General features: G+C 38.8%; 1 protein-coding gene across 11 annotated transcripts in view; it reads right to left on the bottom strand.

The window, feature by feature from the left end:
• The window catches only part of DMD (dystrophin), a 2,656,945-nt gene that overhangs the window by 365,167 nt on the left and 2,267,428 nt on the right, over nucleotides 1–24,350 (bottom strand). For all 11 annotated transcript variants that reach the window (XM_027533579.1, XM_027533577.1, XM_027533571.1 and 8 more), the window contains 2 exons: nucleotides 19,677–19,797; nucleotides 18,793–19,061 (listed from right to left, as the gene is read on the bottom strand). In XM_027533579.1, coding sequence (XP_027389380.1) covers nucleotides 18,793–19,061; nucleotides 19,677–19,797 — 390 coding nt within the window. The remainder of the gene's footprint in view (nucleotides 1–18,792; nucleotides 19,062–19,676; nucleotides 19,798–24,350) is intronic.

Consider the following 24,350-nt stretch of genomic DNA (forward strand, 5'->3'; position numbering starts at 1 on the left):
ATTATTTTAGATTAAGTTTTACATTGAACAGGTTTTTTTAATTTGCCAACATTTCTGCCAGCCAAAACTGCTCCTGATCTGTGCCCACATTTACCACTTGCATTGTCCTGGCATAGAGATGCTGTCTTGTTCTCCCCTTCCCCTTCACAGCTTAAAATATCTGTCTAAGGTAGAGCTTCTCGAACAACAGCAAGCATCATAATCACATGGCAGGCTTGTTAACACAGGGATTGCAGGCTCCCACTCTGGCATTGTTAATTCATTAGGTTCACGGTGGATCTGAGAATTTGACACTTTTCACAATAACTTAAAAGATGCTACGGCATCCATAGAACTCACCAAGCTTATTCTTGACTTACACCCTTCATGAATTCTCTTTCCTCAGCCTGGAGTTTTCCATTTGCTCTCGGCCTGGATGCTTGTGTGTGCTCAGTTGCTTCAGTCGTGTCTGACTCTTTGCGACCCCATGGACTGTAGCCCACCAGGCATCTCTGTCCATGGGATTCTCCAGGTAAGAATGCTGGAGTGGGTTACCATGCCCTCCTGCAGGGGATCTTCCCAACCCAAGGACTGAACCCGGGTCTCCTGCACTGCAGGCAGATTCATTACCACTGAACCACCCGGGAAGCTCTGCCCTCTGCCTGCTGCTGCTGCTGCTGCTTAGTCGCTTCAGTAGTGTCCGATCCTGTGCGACCCCATAGACGGCAGCCCACCAGGCTCCCCCATCCCTGGGATTCTCCAGGCAAGAACACTGGAGTGGGTTGCCATTTCCTTCTCCAATGCATGAAAGTGAAAAGTGAAAGTGAAGTCGCTTGGTCATGTCCTACTCTTAGCGACCCCATGGACTGCAGCCTACCAGGCTCCTCCATCCATGGGATTTTCCAGGCAAGAGTACTGGAGTGGGATGCCATTGTCCTCTGCCTAGCTGGCTTCTATTCAGCTATTTCAGATCTCAGTTCCTGTGACCTTGAAAGACAGCCCACCCTTCGTTACCCTATCTAAAGACAGGCTCCCCCATCCCGATTTTTCTCAGTCTCAGAACTCTACTTCCTTCTAGACATTGACAGCAATTGGTAAGTACGTATTTATTTGCCTATTTATTCATGGTCTCTCCATTCATAAGACCCTAACTTTCATTAAGGCAATTCTATGTTTATTTTTCACCAGGGCATGCCTGTCCCTAGTACATGGCAATCCCTCAATACAGTTTTATTAAATAATGAACATTCAAGAGAATTAGACACGAAGCCTTCAGATCAACAGCTATTCTCAAACTGCTTTATCAACACTGTTTCCTATAGAAAGCTGAGGTCAATTCCTAAGTGAAAGAAGAGAAACCTGCTTATATCCTTCAGATTCCATATCTAGATTCTCTGGCTCTATTAACTTTATTTTATGGTGGAGCATATGCTAATTTCTGAAGGCTCTCTAATGCACTAACAAGAATGTAACGTTCAAATTTTTGGCACCAATCAAAGGGAGTTCTCATAAAAATGAAGCAAGTGGGGGAAAGGGGGAGAAATAAATTAATACTTAAGGAAAATATGTCCTTTTTGTGGTGATGTAGCCTTCTGCAGGGCATTTTGGTAAGATTGAATAAAAGCTTTAAAACTACTGATACAGGAAAAGATGAGCTACAAACCAGGGTCTCCATTTGGAGTTATACAGTGGCCAAGCCAAGGAGACCAGGGGGCTGAAATCCAACCTGGACCCCATCACCAAAAGTGGTGAACTCTGGCCCAGGGCTGGAGACCTCTATGACGCAAGAAGTACCTTCTACTTGACCCAAAGAGGCACTTGTAGGGAATGAGATTACAGATGCTGAAGGGGAGATTATGGATGATCTGTTTCTTTCTCCAACTCTCTCTCTCTTCCCTCTCATTTTTGGGATTTTTCAAGTAAAGAAAAAGTTCACTGACAAATATGTCTCATGCATTTCCTCTTGTATAGAAAGGGGAGTGTAACATGGACACACCAAAGCTGTTATAAAGATGAACGAGAAAGTTGGGTCTATTTCTCCTTCTTTTACTCCATCTGCAACCAATTCAGATTGTGGCCCATAACACGGGATATGCCAAGTCACATGAGCCCTATTTGGTCTAAATCAGGGGGACTCTATAAAGCAGAGGGTCATACATTCAACCATGAGAAAGCCACAGACTAAGATCATTTCTTGGGGAGTTGAGTCTTTCAGGCCAACTTCTAATATTACCCTGGGGAAAACCTGTCTTGCCTCACCCCTCTACCATGTAGCTTTATAAGGGCTCCCTGAACTAGACATTGGGATATAGGTATATGAAACATAAAGGAAGAAGCAGAATGGTGGGAGGAGGAAAGCTTTTTGTTTGGAGCTGGAATAAATGGCAAGAGGTAGGAAACCTTAATGTGTCTGGAGAGGTGCAAATAGTCTGTAATAAGTTGAAGCATGAAACTACAGGGCAGTTGTGGAAGAAAAATCAGGGGATTTTCTTCGAGCAAGATTGTGGTGGGGGGACTTCCCTGGTGGCCCAGTGGCTATGACTCTGTGCTCCCAATGCAGGGGGCCTGGGTTTGATCCCTGGTCAGGGAACTAGATCCCACATGCTGCAACTAAGAGTTCACATGCCACAATGCAAGATCCCACATGCCACAAAGAAAATCAAAGATACTGACTGCTCCAACTAAGACCCAGCACAGTCAAATAAAGAAAGATTGTGATGGGTTTGAATGAGTTGACTTTTGCAGTGCAGTAATGAAGGTTTTTACCAAGGGGAATGGCATAGTCTCAAGAATCCTTTATGTTAGATTTTAATTACTACTCACTTGAAAACACTTCTTTTATATCTACTATGCATATATCTGTGGCTTCCCAGGTGGCACAGTGGTAAAAAATCCACCTGCCATTGCAGGAGATGCAGGGGACTTGGGTTTAATCCCTGGGTTGGGAAGATCCCCTGGAGTAGGAAATGGCAACCCACTCCAGTATTCTTGTCTGGAAAATTCCATGGAAAGAGGAATCTGGCGGGCTACAGTCCGTGGGATTGCAAAGAGTTGGACACAACTGAGCACATACACACATATACATATATCTACTATGCACTTGGAAGATGGAACTCTCAATGAACTCATGATCATTAGCACAGAGAGACAATTTAGTGGGTTATTAAAAACCATGTAATCATGTTATGAGAAGCTGTGTCACAGGGCTTGAAAAGTACTAAGAAGGCAGGTTCAACTGGAAAATCTCAAGTTTAGGAGTGAGTGCAAGCTGGTGGCCATTTCAGAAAGGAGAAAGAATTGACATGGAGTGTCTGGAAGATTCGGGCATGAAGTAACAGTCGCTAGAAGCAGGATGGTGGCAAATGGGAGCAGGTTATCTGTAAAACAATTGTTAAAGGAAAAAAGTATTTTGCCCTGTGCTTTTGTGGATGTTTATTCACTCATTCAAAAAATATTATTAAGCAGCCATTATATGCCAGGGAATGTTCCAGGCACTAGACATCAAGCAGTGCACAAAATAGACCAAGTTTCTATGATTCCACAGCTTAACTCTAATGAATGCAATTTCATTTTAATGATGACTCTTATTATAAAGGCTTATAAAGAAACAAATCCCAAGCCAAAATGTATCCATAGCTACAAAATGCAGCATTTTTGACCAAGAAAATGGAGGACAACATATGGTATTGTATATAGTAGTTCCCAAGAGATTCTTTTTTTCCCATTAAAACAAATTAGGCTACTTCTGCATGTGTGAATAATAATTAACAGAGGAATCTACGGTTGTAAATCACCAGTGCAATATACTATACCCAGTTTACTTTATACGGGACACATTTATTTTAAATAAAATTAAAGATACTCACTATTGAAATAAAATGGATTTTTGTTGATCTGATTTTTCATTCAATATATTGTTGTTGGCTTAGAAATTCTAAAACAGAACTGAATCAGAGATGGATATAACATTTCTAAGGGCTGAGATAAAAAACAAATGGAAGAGGGTAGAAAATGATTGTAAAATGCCCTTCTATAAAATTTTTTAGTTTTACTTTCAGATTATTGTAGCTCCTGAATTTAATGTTTTCAGTCTTTCCAAAATGCCTTTCTTGCAAATGGAATAACACAAAAATAAGAGATTGCACTACTTCAGGTCAAAAGAAATGAACATAATATGGATTTTCTTCATTAAAAGCTATGTGACAGCATGTTTAAAAATTAGATTGGTAAATTTTTGATAATGGTTCATCTTTATTTCATCATATTCCTAGAAAAGAAAGTCTTATGTATTTACTTCTTAGCAATGTTTTCCCTCCAGATACATTAGTGGTTATTATTTTTACCTCAATATATGTATATGTGTGTAAAAAATCTGGCTAATGAAGTGGAGTCAAGAGTTTACTTTGTTCTTCATTTTTAATTTCATCATACTTTGAGAAGTTTACTTTCAAGATATTGCTCTTATTTTTCTGATCACATCTTTGGGTAAGAACTAAATTCATATCCCGTTATGTTCTGTTATGACCACCACTATCATGATAATGTCCATTTAAGTATATGTGAATGATGAATAAACTACTACTGACACAAATGTGTCTGAGTGTCAAGCTATCTAATCAATGGACTCAAATGTTATTTAAAAAAAAAAATTAAGCCATGGGCCAAATCTACCCTTTAAAATATTTGATTTGCATTCAACGAGGATACCATATTCTAATAGTAATAGATTTCTTTTTCATTTTGCAAAAAGGGAGTGTGGGGACTTCCCTGGTAGTCCAGTGGTATGGACTGTGTGTGTCCACCACAGGGGGTTATAGGTTCAATCCCTGGCCAGGGAACTAAATGTCGTGCAGTGTGGTCAAAAGAAAAAAAAAATGTGATTTAGTATCCTTGAAAATCTGTGGGAATGATGCTATATTGATTATCTAAAGAATACTATTTCAGCTGAAAAGAGGGTTAAAGATCTTAATAAAAAAACAATCTTTTTCACTAAAAATTCAAGATTTTTTTGGAAAGTCAAAGTGTGTCAGATTTCTTTAGGACCCATCTTGCACTGGGCACTCTACCCCAACCTTCAGGCAATTTTTACACTGAGACAACCTTGGAAACGTCTTCCTTTAACCTTTATAACAAAATGTCAGTGTGGCTCCAAAGGTAATATTTTATTCACTGTGTAAGTCAAACTTCTGCTCATTTGTTTAGCTTATATTTCTTCTAATTTTATGCTTTTTTTCTTCTTTTTTAAATTATTATTATTTTTTTTAACTTTACAATATTGGATTGGTTTTGCCATACATCAACATGAATCTGCCATGGGTGTACACATGTTCCCCATCCTGAACCCCCCTCCCACCTCCCTTCCCATAATTTTATGCTTTATTGGATGTACAAAAGTCACCATTGTATTGGATAACTCTTGTAGTATGGGGTTTGTGTGAGTAGTATGGGGTTTGTGTAAGTTGAAAACAATGAACCATTCTTTTGTGACTTTAGCCTTTCCCTGCTGGAAATACTAGAGGGCAATGGCTAACAGGCAGTGGGGGAAGGAGGTGAAACGTTGTTTCATGTGGCCTACACTTGGTCCTTGGGCAGATGAGGGCCTGAAACCATGGGGCAATTCTGTGGGTGTTATTTAATGAGACCTAATAAGATTTAAGGGGATGACAGAGGATGAGATGGCTGGATGGCATCACCGACTCGATGGACGTGAGTTTGAGTGAACTCTGGGAGTTGGTGATGGACAGGGAGGCCTGGCGTGCTGCGATTCATGGGGTCGCAAAAAGTCGGACATGACTGAGCAACTGAACTGAACTGAACTGAACTGAGTAAGATTTAGGTTCACTGCCTTGTAAAGACTCCAAATTGGGTTAATAGGCTTTCTGAGTAGGAAAATAAGTAAACAAGATGAAAGTCACTGATAGTTTGCTTCAAAAAACACATCAGTATACTGGCTTGAAAGTGACAGTGAAAGTGTTAGTTGCTCAGTTGTGTGCTACTCTTTGCAACCACATGGACATTAGTCCACCAGGCTCCTCTGTCCATGGGATTCTCCAAGCAAAAATACTGGAGGGGGCAGTCATTCCCTTCTCAAGGGGATCTTCCCAACCCAGGAATTGAACCCAGGTCTCCTGTATCACAGGTGGATCTTTTGCTGTCTGAGCCACCAGGGAAGCCCATATATGGCTTACCTGTCATTTAGTTTCTATTTACTTACTACAGTTGAGCATATATTGCTGATAAATTGACTTCATTTTCTTTGCTAAGTAGCTTAATGCCATGTTAAGATCATGATGATACAATTTGAATATTTGATAGGGAAAAGCTCCAAATGAGCCCACTGAGTCTATAATAATGTGGAATCCCAGGGAACAAGTGCTCTAAAAATAACTGTATTTTGAAATAGGACCAGCAGGCTCTTAACTTTATGAAGGAAAGAAAAACTTCACCATAAAAATCAATTCTTTAAAAGGAAAAGAAAACTATCTTAGTGCTAGAATTCTCTAGCCTCATTCTGGTTAAGAGAGTTTGACATTTTAGGGCTGAACACACTGTGGAAATTTAATAAATATTGAAGTTTACAAACAAAAACATAACAGTGATATGTGGACCAATTTTCAAAAACATAGAAAATCAATGTGCCCTTATTCTGCCTAATTCGGTTAACTCAATTATTTAATGTATACTTGATTTGAGTGGGTTTATACACAGCTATTTCAATTTTATATTAAACATTAATCAAATTACTTTCAATGCAAAATTTCCTTTATTTCCATCCCCTAACCCCCCCAGATTTCAGAATAAAGGGGAAGGCCTATTTTAAATATTGCTAACTTAATGTTAAAGCATACTTTCACACATTTGTTTCTATTATATTTTGCCCATAATTTTCATCACATATACCACTCACCCTATACCAAAATCATAAATTCTTTCATAGGCATTTAATAGAGTGATTATGCATCACCTTTGGGGGGAAAAAAACCCTCTTCCCTAATTACTGCAGTTAAGACTATATCCTACTTTCTTCCAGTTTCACCCCATATCCATTTCCATTTCTACACACAAACATACACCCTCCCATCATGAACACAGAGCCTCAGTGGGTTGATGAGCTAAATTAGAAAATGCAGTAATCCCTGAATAAGTGATCAGCTATTCACATTGAGCAAGCAGGTTTTAATTTTAAAACATTGAATGGCCTCAAATATTCCTAATGTCCTCAGTTTCAGCAATTCTGTAAAGTACTTGCTTATCATCAGTATGTTTGGCAGAAAATTATAAGGAGTATTTTAAAATTTAATTGTTATTATTGGTAAACATAACATTTAAACAAAGTGAATATTCTGTGATTAAATATCTTAAAGTATTAAGAGTGCGAAGGCAAGTTGAATTCTAAGTCATCTGAATCAACTCAAAACTTGTATGAGTGTCATTAAAATACCAATAAGAACACTGGAATAAATAACAGCGAATGTCTTGTATGAGACAGATTTGGAAAGAGTAGGCCATTATTCACTTCAAGGTTTTAGAGGGAAATTCTGCTCCCTCCCTAACCATCAATCACTCTCACAGGAGGCCATGTGCCTGTATTTATTTTAAAATGTTCTGGATGCTCTGAGATTCAAAAGAAATAACAGATGATATGTTCATTAATTATAATTGGAGAATTACTAACAATAAACAATATATGTATTTATACATGTAGACCATGGTTTTCCTATGGAATGATGGCTCTCACAGTATCCCTGGAACAGCAGCACCGCAATCACCTCGGAACTGGTGATGCAGATCTTTAACTCAGCTCCAGGCCTCCTCAACCAGAAACTGTGGGGAAAGGCTTCACCAATCTGGGTTTCCACCAACTCTCTAGGTGATTCCGTTGCATGCTAAGGTGAGAGTCATGGCCATGGAAAATTACTGACATTCTCAATGACTGTGTCTAAATACCTAGGATTCTCAATGGTCACAAATATCTGATCAACACAGACACTTAGAGATTATGTACCTATAAAGCCAAGGTTGCTTACAAAGCCATTTTCTTTACTGATAATCACCACTTTCTCAGACATTTCTGTGAACTCTTCTCTATTGTTACCAACCTCAGTAAATATTAGGTTAACCAAAAAGTTTAGGTTTTTTGGTAACGTCTAAATGGAACGGGGGAGGGGGCCACGTGTGGGAAGGACAAACTTTTTGGCCAACCCAATCCCTAGGTGGTAGGTTGCACAGGGGGGAGGGTGGATTTTTCATAAACACAATTTTCATCACCTCTAAAGAATTACTGCATGTATAAGAGAAAGTAGCACTGAAAAGGCCATGTTGAAAGACAGATGCTGAATGGATTACTAAGTTTGCTTACTGTCTATAACGGACACTTTTCCTGGCCTGGACATCCATCCTCCAGTTGTGATTGTTGGCTACTAATGTTTCATGGCTGCCTCTCTTCTTCAGAAAGGTGATCTCTGCTGATTGGAGCCCCTATCTCAGGAGACAACACACATTCCCAGCCTGGGAGGTGACTCAAGTCTCTAGGGGTGGGCCACAGCCAGTGGTGGGCTGGAGCAGAGCCCAAGAGTCAATTGTGTGCGTTTCTTCCCAAGTCTGTGTTCGGTGAGATCACGCTGGTAGCTTGAATCAGTCATGGCAGGAGTATTTATACCCTGACAACTGGAAAACACTAAAAATCAGTGTTCGCTCCACCTCAGAGCTAGCTGATAAATGCTCACTAGCATACTGCTGGCCACAGCCAATGGATGGCTGGGATACAAAAGGACAACTCTGCTGGGTGCTTCTACTCCAGAGCTTTCTCCATTCGAATCAAGACATAAAGCTAGATTTTGCCTGAGATGATATGCTTGATCGGCTCTTTCGTCTCCCTAGTGATGCTTTCCTAACTCCTACACAGGCTTCTCCTGAAAGCTGACTATCTACAAATCCTGTGCACCCAGACTGTTGGGGGCCAGAGTGAGGCACTCGGCCCGTGGCAAAGGTCATGAGGAAGGAGGCTCGACATACGCAAAGGCGGGATCGAGCCTCAGGAGTCCCCCTGGAAATCCTCGAGCATCTACCCCCATAACCAGAGCCTGCCTACTTTACTACTTTGTGCTCTCACCTACACCTCTGACTTTACGGAGGCTGTCCCCCACCACCTCTTTCGGAGAAGGAGTTAACTTAGAGCTCCAGTTAATAAAAACTCCTGGGCATGACAAGAGTGTTTTAACCTACAAACTCCTCTGAAGGTTCTCTAGCCTGCCTGACAGGCTTGTCCGGCCACATGTGATTGCTCACAGCCTCCCAACCATGAGAGGCATGAGATGCTTTAAACCTTCAAAAAACAGGTTCCTTAGAAAAGTTAGAAGACCATTAGTATAAGTATAATGGGATGATTAGAAATTGTATTGGTGAAGGGTTTTTCATTTGTTGAGCCAATGTTTGTTGCTAAGTCTCCACATCCCCTGCCCTTACACACATTAATGAATATATAGAAGAAATAAGTATTAACCTTTGATATAAATCATGTTAGACCTTAGACTAAGTAAATTCTTTCCTTAACTAAAACCCACTATACCCTCACCCTATAGGAATGTAACTTTATTTGGGTGGCATCTGTTTTAAGAATAATCACCCCTGGAGAAATAAGTGTCCTGGTTGACTGACCACTGTCACAAGGAGAGGGTCATAAATTGTCAGCAGGCCCCCTGGCCAGAAGATGATGTAACACCCCTAAGACCTCTGTATATATTTGTATGAAGCACCTGACTTTGATAAAAGTCAGGACTGCTGACCCCGCGTGACTTTTGCATAACATCTCAGTGTATAAAAGTAGACCATGGAAAATAAAGAATTGGGATCAGTTTCTCAAAATACTGGTCTCCCCATGTCGCTCTCTCTCTCAAATTCTGGCTGAGTCTCCATCTGGAGCACGGAACCCGCCATGCTTACTAATTATGCCTGGGCTTCTAAGATCCGACCGGGGGGGCCTCAGTGTCTCCTCTCCTTCGGGAGAACGGAAGGACGCCTGCGGCCTACGTAAGTGGTGCAAGCTTCTTGTCTTGAAGTTTTATTGGTCTCCCGTGTAAACTAAGGTACTCAGCCTCTTTTCTCCACTGAATTTTCCTACTGAGCTATCCTCATTCTATTACTCTTTACATCTTTAATTAATATCTAATTGAAACTATCGTATCCTGATCCTCGCCGACGCCGTCCTGCTTCGAACTCCCTGGATCAGCCAGGGCAGGACCCTGGCACCAGACCCCTGTTCTTAGGGTCTGCTTCCAGGGAACCTGACCTATAACAACCAATTAAATTATTAGTTAAGTGACTGCTGTACAAAAGACTCAAAGAATGTATGTTCAAAATCACAAAGAGCTATATGTCATGGACCTTTTGAATCATAAAGATCAGACGAAAATACAAACCATATATCTGAAATGGGAAGGACCTACCCTTTGTGTATGTGCACATAAATGAAAGAAGCTGTTGGAAAAAGATGAAGCTGTCACAAACTGGGCAATTTTTCCTATCATTCTTCTCAAATTATGCTTTCATACCCATAGGTGAGGAGCTTCCCTGGTGGTAGAGTGGTAAAGAATCTGCCTGCTGATACAGGAGACCTGAATTTGATCCCTGGGTTGGAAAGATCCTCTGGAAAAGGCAATGCTTCCCACTCCAGTAGTCTTGCCTGGAGAATCCCATGGACAGAGGAGCCTGGAGGGCTATAGTCCATAGGGTCCCAAAGATTTGGACACAACTTAGCGACTAATCAACCCACAGGTGAATATACTGGAGGATTCATTTTACATAGTATGTTGGAGTAAAACATATTTACATTAAAACACAACAAATCCATTTTGGAGAAGACCACAGAATTGAAATGAGATTTTAAAAATAAAAAACATCAAAGAAATTTTATGCTCATGGAAAAAGGAAGCAAGCAGATGGAAGGGGAAGATATCTGGTTTTATATCCTCAGCCATTCAGAGAACTGAAGCAGAAAAGCTTGAGAAGCACTGCTTTTGGCAAGTTTGGTTGATAGAAAAATCTATAGCAATTGTTAACTATAACTAAAAATATAATTTTAGTGTGAATATATCTTATTATGAAAAAGTTTACTTTTCTTAGTTCCCATTAAGTGTTCCTTTAGTATCATAGGCACATGTGTTCCCACAATACCCAGAAAACTGATTAACCAAGAACCAGCTCGATGCCATCACTGAACTTGGTTAAGGTAAGGGGGCATAATATTGGCATCACGTCAGCTGTTTAATTTTAAAAATTGTAATTGCAAGGCATGATGGGAATACAGTAGGTGCTGACTCCATGGGTTATTTGTTCTTAAGTCATTCCTTATGCTTCTGGTAGGAGAGTAGCATGATTTCGAATTTTAAACTTGTTACTACTTTGGTAGATGTCAAAGAAGACTAAAAATCCATATTGACTGTGTATATCCACCTTCGAAGGAAATATGGAATTTTAGTTAAATAACTAACTCAATCTAAAACTGTTTCAAGTTGATGTGTTACATGCACACATACACACAAACTAAAAAAAAAATTCTTGTTCCCTCAGCTTGGTGCTAAATAATTACATTCTCAGGAAAACTAAGATGCCATTAATATAACTCCCAGGACATTTTATTCACAAAATAAACATTCACACTCTGTAATGAGATCAGATTTCTCTGGGTACAGGTTTAACCATACCATAAGTGAATGAATCATTGAGTCTTTAGATCCGCTAATGCTGATACTATGTTACTTAAGTTTTTGTTTTGAACAGTCTTTTATTTCCCAAGACTCTTGAGGAAGAGTGTTTGTAATTACTTCCAGCCACAAACAAAGCTTCTGGAATAAACCCTTAGTAAACAGGAGTGGCATATTAAAGGATCAGTTTTTTGATATGGCTGTTTTCAAATAGTAGGAAGGATGATACTCTTTGGAGGAATTTTTATTATCTAATTAAATACTTCTTTAGTAGAATAATGTCAGATGAGCTCATTAGCTGAACATTTTGATTAGCCATGTTCTCCTAAATATTCCATGACCAGAAGAGCTGTACAACTCTGATTTAATGCAGTCACAATGGCAACCAATTCTAGCTGCTGCTTTTATCACAGTCCATCAAAGGAATACAAAGAAGCCCAAATTAAAATAAGTTCCATAACAAAAAGAACATGTTCCTTTTCCAACTGTTTGAAAGCCTTTTCCTATCTTTAAGCAAAGTTCACTCAGTAATTATCTTATTTATGAAAGTAAAAAGCAGAAGGATGTTTCTCTTATTAAATAAATGGCTTTGTGCTTTGAATGCGGAGGGCATCTCCAAACAGTCAAAAAGAAAGCCGCATTGAATGTCATCAACTTATTTCCTCCCACCCACTGTTTTAAATCATTTGCCTGGTTCCAATGTATACTACACTTACGTAAGTTGTTTATGAAGAGCCAAATTAATAGTCTTCACAATTGTTTTCCTTGGAATTTGGAGAGCTGACAAATGAATTAGTAGAAAATGGCAATTCTACATGAATTAGCTTTTAAGTCTCCCTAAGAGGCTGATGCAGAACTTAATAAGAGACTTATTAGGGGAAGTAGGGCAACTTAATTCAGATTGATTATAGACTTTGGTGAAGACAGCTGGGGTTCAAATGAAACTGCAAAAGAACTTATATGCACTTCAAAGTATGCTAAGCAGATGTCTGAAACAATTACTCTGTGCTGCCTTTTCAGATATTTCAAAGGCAGGATGGGAATAGCATGATAAACCAAGGTTCTATTTGCCTAAACCAAGGTAGGGGCTTTAAAAACACACACAGCACTACACCTAAAGTCCGATGCCTTGGGTAAAGGAACATGATTTGACGTTGCTGTCCTCAGTAATTTGCTTTTAATTTTATAAACAGAGCAGGAAATGAGAGCAAATACATGGAAACTAAGTAATAAGCTCTCCTGGCAACACTAACTTGCACTTAATTTTACATTGAACAAATAATGTGGTTAGGAAATTTAATATGATTAAATTCCTCCTTTAGTCTCTAAGCTCTAGTAAGGCCAACAATGATCCTTCTATTTAAAAATACTGAAAAAAAAAAAACAAAAAACCTCGACTTCTGAAAGTATTTAAGTGAGAGTTTCCTATAATATGCCTTCTCATAGATATACTCCCAGATAGTAAAGGCCAAATCATATGCTTTTAAACATCAGAATTGTATGGTTTGAAAACTAGATAAAACCCTGGTTACTCCATATGACAGGCATTAGTTCCATATTTAACCCAGATTTATAAAGGATTATACTGTTTCTGTGTTTTCTTCTCCAACAGCTTACATTAATATGTATAGCGCTCATATAAAAGCAACAACAAAGGCCTCCACAGAGAATTGCTCTGTTACTTCTAGCCCATAGCAATTGACAGTTGTTAAGAGCAATTAACAAAATATTAGTAAGCTTTCCTTTTCTTACTACGGGTAGTACATCTTATTCATTATGGAAATATCCTTCCTTTATTCAGCGTGGGGAGCGCTTACATATTGTGAACCAGTTTGGTTCTGCCTGGCCATGCACCTCCTATCTCTGTAACAAAGGGTTAGAAACTTTCTCTATAAAACTCATATATAAGAAAGGATTTAAAGTTGGCTCAGATAAATGACAAATACAACAAAATTGATGAATAATAAAATATCAGGGTTAAAATTTAAAAAGCAATAAGGGAGGAGAGAGTTACATGAACATAGCTGAAATCTTGCTTCTAAAGTGAAGATGAAATTCTAATGTGTTACATCACATTTCACATTACCTACCAGGAGGAAACATACTTGGTTTTCTCAGTGTCAAATTCTGAGATAGCATTTCTCTGACAAATTTCTCAGATAAACCATGCCACAGGTAGCCTGAAGAGAGCACTTACCAGTTTTCTTCTTAAATTTTTAGATGGGAATGTTGAAAATTAAAATAAGTCAGGATGGCATGGTGGCTTCATCGTTATCTCTGTTCTACTACATGCATAATTACATTATTCTCAATTATAATTACAAAAAGGTCCAACTAAAATATTTCATTGTAAGAACTCCAAGGAAAATCTCACAGAATCCCTGTACTTGAATGTTCATAATAAGAAATATAAGTTGAAAGTCTGAGTGAAAAAAAAAAAAACATGTAAGATACATAACTACAAGGGTATGAGAAATCTGTGTATTCCAAGATGGCAGCCTGGGAGAGTCTAACTATAGTGTGTGAAAAACTGTTTCAAGTCAATTGGCAAACTAAAGGCAGTGAAACGTTTCTGGCTCAAGACTGACATACCAGTCAGTGTCATGAAACCATGGTAGGTTAAAACAAAGAGACAACATAGAAAAACAACAACTTGCACAAAGTTTTTCACACAGGAATCATTCTTAAGAACAAAGATGTCATAAGTAGACTTTAGATTCAAAAGTTGTTCTATTCTATTAAAACCTACATGTTTTCCACTTATAGGTATATGTAGCACACCTAGCGATTCAAGGAGTTATTCTCATTCCCCATGACTACAGAGAAAGTAAGACTATTTGCATAGTCACATAAACATTGGTGTTATTTCCAGTAAAATGAGAAATCATGATTCTGTCCTTAAAATATTTGATAAGCAGTATGAATCATGAATTTTAAAAATAAAGAAGCATTTAAAATTTAAATTTTATTCTAGTGGTTATTTCTATGGCAGCTATATTTGGAAGGCTGAGATTCTCTTAGTGAGCTAAATAGTCAATATTAACATTATGTTCCTTTCTCTTATTGTATATACACTGTCCTAAAGATGATGACTAGTAATAATGCCATGTCCATAGGGTTCTAAGACTTAGTTGTTGTCTTATCCATTCTCCAAATTCTAAAATCACATTTGCTAATAAAATGATGTAATGCTAAATCCCACAGAAACACACATTCCATAGTGACTTGAATAACAACTTCTTTAACAAATGAGAGCTGAATGGAGGCGGATATTATGAGACAGTCACTAAGGGTGATGAAAACAAACTGAGATGGATACATAAAATGTTCTGGCTACCAGCCTAGCTATCTGTTCCACATTCCCTACAGCGTGGAGCCTCTGAGGGCTTAAATTTAAGGGCTTAAATTGCTGAGTAGAAAAATAGGAAGCGTGGTCTTAAGTACTCTTCTGCTGCTTTTCAAACTAAGTTTTAGTTAATAAAATTCACTCCTGATAAACTACCACCACCAAAGTTTTAAAGCTGGTATTGTTGAGATGCAACAGAAAAAAGCTGGTGTTTATTTCCACTGTGGAATGAAGAGCAACTTCTGAAGGGAAATAAATATATATAAACTTATATCATCTATAATTTTAAGATAGGCATAAAATATTTATGGAATACTGGTTTAGAAACCAAGATAATCCCATCTGTTATGACCAGTAAATACATATTATGATCAGGTACTGTAAGTTTAGTGTATTGGTGTCTGAGAAAGAAGTGTTGTTACATATAAGCTCTTTTTAAAGCAGCATTCAGTGTATACATGTTTTGTTATTACTGAGATGGGAGTGAGGAGGCTTACCAATCAGGGTATGGGAAATGAAGTTAGTCTTAGGATCAAGAACAGATGAGACAGGGGAATTGAAAAGAAAACTGCAAATAGGGTTGGGTCAGGGCCAGTTGATATATGAGCTGTTCTATTTTTAGTTAGTTTTTGTTATTAAGTCATGCTGTATCCATTCTCCATCTATATTCATTATCTTACTAATGCTCCTGTGTGACCCATATGACTCAAAATGAATCCTTTAAGTCTGCTCAAAAGCCTATATAGTTAGCCACTTGATTTATGAACTAATTTATTTCCTTTGGGACATTCTTTTAAGTTAATTTGCCATTTGGGGGGAAATTTTTAAGAATTTAATTCCTAGGGAGGTGGGAGGGGTATTCAGGATGGGGAACACATGTACACTAATGGCGGATTCAAGTCAATGTATGGCAAAATCAATACAATATTGTAAAGTAAAATAAATAAGTTAATTAATTTAAAAAAGAATTTAGTTCCTATATTTTGGGATAAAAATAATATTTTTTAATGCTGAATAGGTAATATATTTCAAAACATTATTATTAAAATTAAAAATTATTATTAAAATTAAAAATTATTTTAATTTTTATGTACACAGAATTGTTAACCATTGCTTTAAAAGTTAGACCTGGGGTCATAGAATGTTAGGGAAGATATTTTGGGAGTTATCAAGTCAAATTTTTAATCTCCCTTGATATCTTCACCTACTATTTTAATGAAGAGCTTTTCAATTCCACATTAGACTGTAGGCTTCATAAGGACAAAGACCAAGCCTGTTCCATTTATAACACTTTGGTCACCTCACGTGAAGAGTTGACTCATTGGAAAAGACTCTGATGCTGGGAGGGATTGGGGGCAGGAGGAGAAGGGGACGACAGAGGATGAGATGGATGGATGGCATCACCGACTCGATGGATGTGAGTTTGAGTGAACTCCGGGAGTTGGTGATGGACAGGGAGGCCTGGCATGCTGCGATTCATGGGGCCGCAAAGAGTCGGACACGACTGAGTGACTGAACTGAACTGAACTGAACACATATATAGTGCATTTTACAGTAGCTCATAAACAACTGTTGAGTGAAGGAATAAAATAAGCTACGTTAGATTTCTTATATGCTGCTGGCAGTATACTAGGAACAGAATTCACAGATGTACAGCAGGATCCTTTTTCTGAGGACCCTTACTTTCTATGGGAGAACAAAAAGGCCACAATGTATGTGAAGTTTAAGTGCAACAATTTAAGCACGTGTGGTGATCTATAGAAGCACTGAATTAAGAGCAGTTTCTTCTGCTTGATGGGAGGTGGGGGTGAAACATGGGCCTGGAGCCATTGGAGTTGAGCTGAGTGAAAGTTCACCAGGCAGATAAGTTGGGCTGACCAGGCAGAGGGGAGAGCATTTGCAAAGGTAGAGAGTTATGAAAAGAGATGGGAAAAGGGGGATATGGTCAGAGTGTCCTGAATGACCTAGAGAGAACAGAAGCAACAGTCAGGTTTCTATGCTAGTGCTAGGAAGAAACAGGGTCACCTGCCTTTGGCATTTGCTGGACTTCTTCATCAGGCAGGCAGTCTCCTGCAGAGTGTTTGGATTAGAATTGGAAGAGAATGGATAACAGAAATATCAGTAAGGAAACTGTTTATTTGTTCACTCACTAAGCAAATATTTAAACTGTAGTGTCTGTGATATACCATGGATGCTGATGGGGAATGGGGTTTAAGGATGTATAATATAGCTATCTGAATTAACAGATGCTGGGACTAGAAGGGGACACTGGGAAAAAGAGGAGAGAAAACATAAAGGAGATATTCAGAGGCAAAACGAGCAATCAGTGAAGTTAATGAAAACACAGAAGGATTCAAGGATAGACCTCAAGTTTTTAGCCTGAGCAACTTGTTGGTTTACGATCCATTAACTGAAATGGGAAACAGAAGAAAAGCTAGGTCAAAAGGGATACTTATAGGTGAATAGGCCAACAAGAGAACAAATGGATTTGCTTTCAGAATGGTTGCCTTTGGATTCTAATGGCATATGGGTTAGCAGACCAGAAAAGAGATTCGGACTAGAAATTCAGATCTGTCACCATTCACTCCATTTCAAACCGGGAGCATTTATCCAAAAAGAAGAGAACTGACCTGGAGGAGGAAATGGCAACCCACTCCAGTATTCTTGTCTGGAGAGTCCCATGGGCAGAGGAGCCTGGTGGGCTACAGTCCATAGGGTTACAAAGAGTCAGACATGACTGAAGTGACTTAGCACATGAGCTAAGGTTTTTATAGAATAAAAAGAGAACTGAGCTCAGATTAGAAACTTGGGCATATCAACACCTGAAGGGTGGGGAGAGTTTCAGAATTGAGGAAAATGAAGGAAGAAGAAGGATGTGGAGGCAACAGTGCCATGAAAGCCAAGGGAGAAGAGATCTTCCAGAATGAGGGGGCTGCCAAATGTGCCAAGTTCAGGTGAGGATTTCACTTCTTTTGCATTTGAACCTGGGGGGATGTGTTGGTTTTGATACTAGATAAACAGACAAAATATGTTTCAAGTTGCTACTTTTCAAAATGATACTCCTAAATATGTATATTCTTTCTTTGTAAATGTATTTATCATCTTTGTGTCATATGGGAATGTAACTTTGGTCTCATAGACACTATTCCAAATATAGAGTGATATTTCCTAATCCCTGCAGTGGACTAATACAATGCAAAAATTGTATTCTATACAATGCCTTTTAATGGAAGGGCAGAATTAATAGTCTCAGTTCACAGTACCATAACTCACTCAAGTCATATAATTCAGTTAGCAAAAAGGCCAAAACCTAGACTCCTGGCTACAACTACATATTGTATTTTTCTCTTCTCTGATACTAAGAACCAAAAATACACACATACACACACACACGCACTCAAGACACCCATGCGTAATTCAGACCACTTTAGTACACTTAAATGAATTTCCTCATAGCAAAATCAAAAAGATTTTTTTTTGCCCTGTAACTTAATATTTCATTTTCTATTACTGAAGACAGGCAGATGATTAGATCACTATCTTCTCATTGAGAAAATACTGGGTTGGCCAAAAAGTTTGTTCAAATTCTCCGGGCCACCTCCCCCACACCCAACCATGAGCCAGAAGACTCTGAATTTGTGAAAGCATTCAAATACATAAGGGCCCCATTTTTAACTTTGTGAGAAGAAAATATTGCACCAGAGTTCAGATTAGAACCTCCTTTGAATCTCTCATAGGGTGCTGAGGCCAAGGAGTAGACCGTACCTTGACTTTCTCGAGGTGATCCTGGAGGGAGTCAATGAGAAGATCGCCCACGGGCTGCCATGATCCCTTGATCACCTCAGCCTGGCGCAGTTTGAGGTCCAGCTCGTCCGTGGCCTCCTGCAGTTCTTGGAGTCTTTCGAGGGCCTCGTCTATTTTTCTCTGCCAGTCAGCCGAGTGTAGGTTCAATTTTTCCCACTCTGTGTTGACCTCCTCAGCCTGCTTTCGTAGGAGTCGTGTGACATTCTGGGCTTTCTCCTCAGGCGGCAGCTCTAAATTGGTAATACGACAAGGTTTTAGGCCACATTCGTTTTTGTGTTTAAAAAAAAAAATAACCTTGCTGAAAAGGTCATACTGGCAAAAAGAAAGAGAAAAGTTTCACAACAGGGCAACCTTCTGATTAATGGCTCTTTTCTACTTTGGAGTTTGGCACATCTGAAGTCGTGTCTTCCTGAGTGAATCTGTTCTACTTTATATCAATCAGATAATCCAAGATTCATTTAAGCTACTGAGTAGCAAGATGTTAGGATGCACACCACAAGCTCAAATTTACTGCAGGAAAGAAGGCTCTTAAATTGAAAATTAGATTATAGTCTTTGTGACAATAAACTTCCTCACAGATAATCTCTTTTGTTTGCTGTTTACTAAATGTTTCAATAAGTGATCGCTAATCTCTTTTAATGTTTATTTATGAATGTGCAAACAGATTTATGCATGGTGCTTTATGAGTCCCTTTTCTTTTTCAGCATCAAGGTTTAATTTGAATCGATTCTATTTAACCCAGAAAATATGAGACCTATCCAGACCTTGGCAGCTAGAATGGATGGGTTGCTCTGTCACCACTGATCCTTCTATCAATATGTTATTACAGTTCCACATTCAATTACCTCTGGGCTCCTGGTAGAGTTTCTCTAGTCCTTCCAAAGGCTGCTGTGTCAGAAATATTCGTACAGTCTCAAGAGTACTCATGATTACAGGTTCTTTCGTTTTCAGTTCCCTCTTGAAGGCCTGTGAAATGAGATGAAAAGAAATGCTGATTTGGCTTGTGGCATTCTCCTCCAAATTAATCCTGGGTGCTCAGAACTTGGTTATGAAATTCCCAGATCAATTTCTATCTCCTTTATTTATAAACTGATAGCCATAAAATGATAAAGAAGGCTCAATAGATCTTTCTGTTAAGGAGGAAAACACTGTTTGTATTGTGGAGAGCATAGAGGAGCTTTCAAGATACGTTAACATCCTTTAAGATATGAGTGATTTATTTAAGTAACTTGACTGCCAAGCTTGAAACCTGGAGCTACAGTTCTAAGACATATATTGCAAAACTCTAGCAGGGCTAATGAAACTTACGCATACCCAAAAGAATAGATATCCAAACTATAATGGGAAACCTAAAAGGTCACTTGGAAAAACTTAGATTGTACTGAAGTATATGACCAATCCTAATTCATAAACATCAGCTAATTCTGTCAAAATGTCTGACAATGAACATAAAGATGTATTAATAGTAGACTAAGTGAAACCTCAACACTTTTGAGAAATACCCATTACATTTTCTGTTGTGACTTCTTTGAACATGGGAGAAATGTTTTGAGGTACACTGGAGGTAGATTTGTGGGAACAAGCTTCTCTAAAAGAGTGAGCCTAGAACAGATGTCTTGAGGTCATCTAAATCAGTTATCAATTTAAGTCTCTAATTTAATCTTCTTTGATACAGGGTATTAAAAGACAACAAAAATGCACATTTTCTGCCTTCAAGAAGTTTCTGAACCAAAAGAAGGGAGAAAACGAATACACTAGAAACAACGAAAACACTAAAATTCATGCCTAACCAAGTGCTAAGGGTTGTGAGACATCCTGTGAGGCTAGGATAAATTCAGATACTCTGAAGCCATTGAAGATAGCTATTGACCCATATTCTGCAATCTCAGAAGGGAAGTCATTAATGAAAATATTAAATATCACGTAAATGCTAAAAGATCAGTGTCAAAACAACAGTAATAATAGTCATCCTGATCTGCTGCTGCTGTTGCTAAGTTGCTTCAGTCATGTCCAGCTCTTCGCGATCCCAGGGACTATAGCCTACCAGGCTCCTCCATCCATGGGATTTTCCAGGCAAGAACACTGGAGTGGGTTGCCATTTCCTTCTCCAAGTCATTCTGATCTAGGACTTAATTATTCATATCTTGTTTCAATTCTACCTTATTTTTAGAAAGGTTGCCTATTGAATTTAAACCCTGTTTTGTTTCTGAGAGAAAACTTAGCAGCATCCCCTTTAAATTTAAGATATATCATGTTTTAAGAGTACTCTACAAATACACTGTGTGACACATTTATAAAGAAAAGCCTAATAGTGTTGGCCATTTAAAGAAATCCTGAGTCTTATACTTTGCAAAAGGATCCATCTTTCAATGTTATTTACAATTGAGCAGAGAGATGCAAGGTTTTTGAGCCAAAGTAATGAAATTTTATAAGTGGAATAGGAGGATTCAGCCTGTAGATAGGGATGCAACTTCTGTAGAGTTGGACATTCTTACACCCTTGAAATCATACAGAGTGGGTGGGTTATTTGTTCTGCTTACATGTAAATTTTCCCTCTGATATTTCATTTGTAATCTGTTTGTGAATGCGCACATAGACATGTTTTTGTGTGCATATGTATATATAGTTCTTGTATTCCTGCATTTTTATCAAATATCTAATTTTTCCAGATTCAAGATAATTATTACTTTACTTTATCTCTCCAGTTGGACTTGACATTAGGAAGGTGATACTGAATTTACCAATGATAAAAATAATAATATCTCCCTTTATTGAACTGCTATGTGTCAGTGGTTATATTAGAGACTAGAAATACCCACTCCAGTATTCTTGCCTGGAGAATCCCAGGGACGGGGGAGCCTGGTGGGCTGCCATCTATGGGGTCACACAGAGTTGGACACGACTGAAGCGACTTAGCAGCAGAAATACAGAGTTGAATGCAAAACAGCCCTTCCTAGGTAGGAACTTATAGTAAACAGTGGAAGATTTGATCACATAAATAATTTCAACACAATGTAGAAAGTGCTATAGGCTTGCACAATATGGGAAAGGAAATTGGGAAAGGCTTCCTGGAGAAGATAGTATTCACGAAGAATTCTAAAGCAGGAACATGAGTCAGCAAGGGAAAAGTAGGTTGGAGGAAGAGGAAAGAAGACGAAAATGCACGTATGAAGACAGAGGGTAACTCAGTGTGCCAGTGCAGTTCTCTCAAGAAGGTGAGCATTTGTAGAAGATAAAGTACAAGAAGACATGTCCACAGATGAACCAGGGTACTGTTCTCATCTCAAACTAATTAGACCTTTAAGTCAGGGTTTGAACCTCAACTTCTGACCATATACAAAGTCTAGGTATTGTTTTGTAGGGAATCAGGAGCCTTTGAAGGGATTTAAGCAGGAAGTGGCATGGGCATGTATGCATTTCAAATCAATTCCTCTGACATTAGTACAGAGTACATATTTGAGAAGGACAGAAATGGAGTCAGAGAAAACAGGAGGCAATTGAAAGAATTCACTGAAAGGTTATGAGGATCTGATCCAGGGAAATGGTATCAGGAAGAAAAAAACCAAACAGAGTAGGGAAATGTTTAAGAGAGTAGAGATGTGGGAATTTGGTGACCAAACTGATGCTGAAGAAGAAGAAAAAGAGCAAGGGTGAACTCCTAGTTTCTAGGTTGGGTAGAGGAGGGAATGCTGGGTGCATTTAAACTAAAGGTGAGGAAATAAACTCTCCTGGATTTCTCAGTACACCTATAAAAAGTTCTAGCCACACGAACACCTTCCCATACCATGAGAATCAGATCTGTAATCATTTGTCTGATTAATTTTACTGATCCAAGGGGGCCAATTGGTTACAGCCCAGAGTAGTTCTCTAGGTTAAGCTGCAAGGTGTCAGAAAGACTGGAATGGCTATCTCTGTGGGCATTTACATTTCAAAAATATAAAGCCCAGACGTTGGAGACATTTCTAGGTTGTAGAATCTGAGGTGCATGGGGCTACCTGGCTCCCAGAGAAGCTGGAATTAGGACTCAGAGCCGTTAGGTTTCCAAGGAGACCCTTTCAGAGGGACAAGGGGACGCCTGCCTCCTTCTCCTTTATAAGCAGAGAAAAATCATTTTTTCCTGGGTCAGTTACTCACACAGGACAAATTTAATCAGATCTCACCATGTCTCCTTAGGGGTAAGGCATGAACAAAGGGTAGAAGGTAGTGATGATATTTACTGGAGGTTGATTAAAGGAAATCAGCCTCTGGTCTAGAATACCTTATGTGCACATTCAGGATAAAAATTAATAAAGACAAATATGAAAACTCCAATACTCCTATGAGGGGGGTCTGTTGGGCAACAGAATAAGGGGATGTGATACCCTCAGCTTGGAGATATAACATTCATTCCAGCAGGAAACAAGTTTCGAATGCCATGTTTAGGGAGAAGAAATGAGATATAGGAGTCATTCTCTCACTAAGTTAATATACACTAAGGGTCTATGATTATGCTTATAGGCAAGGATTAAAATTACGTCAGTAGATGAGATTACTCAGTGGAGTGAACTGAAAAGAAAATTCTGGAGAACATACATAAAAATGTAATGAGCGGACAGAGTAATTGGATCCTATGAAAAACTGAAAAGGATTGGATAGGTATAAAGATTGGGGAAAAGAAGGACTGTAAAGCTGCTCAAGACAGTGAAGAGTTTGAGAGGAACAAAGTGACCAAGAGTGTCCAATCATGACAAAGAAGTAAAGCAAGATCAGCACTGAAAACTGTTCATGAGACTTGGTGAGAACAATTTCAGTGGAGGCAGTAGCTTTGGAAATAGTTCAGCTGAGGAGCAAGTAAGAGAAGAAAGAGAAGGTATTTCAAATGACAATTATTTGCCTAGTATCTTTTTTTTTTTTTCCTGAGAGGGAGAAGATGACAGGACAGAGATGATCACAAGGTAGAGAGAGATACATTCTTTTTAGGATAGTGGTGGTTTGAACACAGATGGAAAGTTGGATAATCAACCATCCTGGTTTGCCAGGAAGTAAGGACCAGGAACCAAGGACCAGGAACCTTTGATGCTGAAACCAGGATAGCATCAGGCAAATTAGGACAGTTGGTCACCACAGTAGAGAAGGATATATTAAAGACCTCAGGGCAAAGTGGAGATAATTGTTGGGGCAGGGTCTATCAAATAAGGAAACAGATTTTAATGGTCCCGCTGAACTGAAAAAGCTCAAGACACTGATGATGCGATTCCATTGTTAAAACTGAATAGCCCTGTGATGACCTAGCAGAGTGGAATTGGAGGGTAGGGTGGGAGGGAGGCTCAAGAGGAAGGGGATATATGTATACATATAACTGATTCACGTCATCATACAGCAGAAACTAACACCACATTGTAAAGCAATTATACTTCAAGAATAAAATTAAAAAACTGAACAGCAAATAATTCAAGGCTGAGGACCACCCATCCATTGTGAGAGACCACTTGTTTGCCCCTCGAGTTGTTGCCAACAGCTTAGCTCCACCACAGCTGCAC

The sequence above is a fragment of the Bos indicus x Bos taurus genome, chromosome X (genome assembly GCF_003369695.1).
Source record: "Bos indicus x Bos taurus breed Angus x Brahman F1 hybrid chromosome X, Bos_hybrid_MaternalHap_v2.0, whole genome shotgun sequence".
Taxonomy (NCBI): domain Eukaryota; kingdom Metazoa; phylum Chordata; class Mammalia; order Artiodactyla; family Bovidae; genus Bos; species Bos indicus x Bos taurus.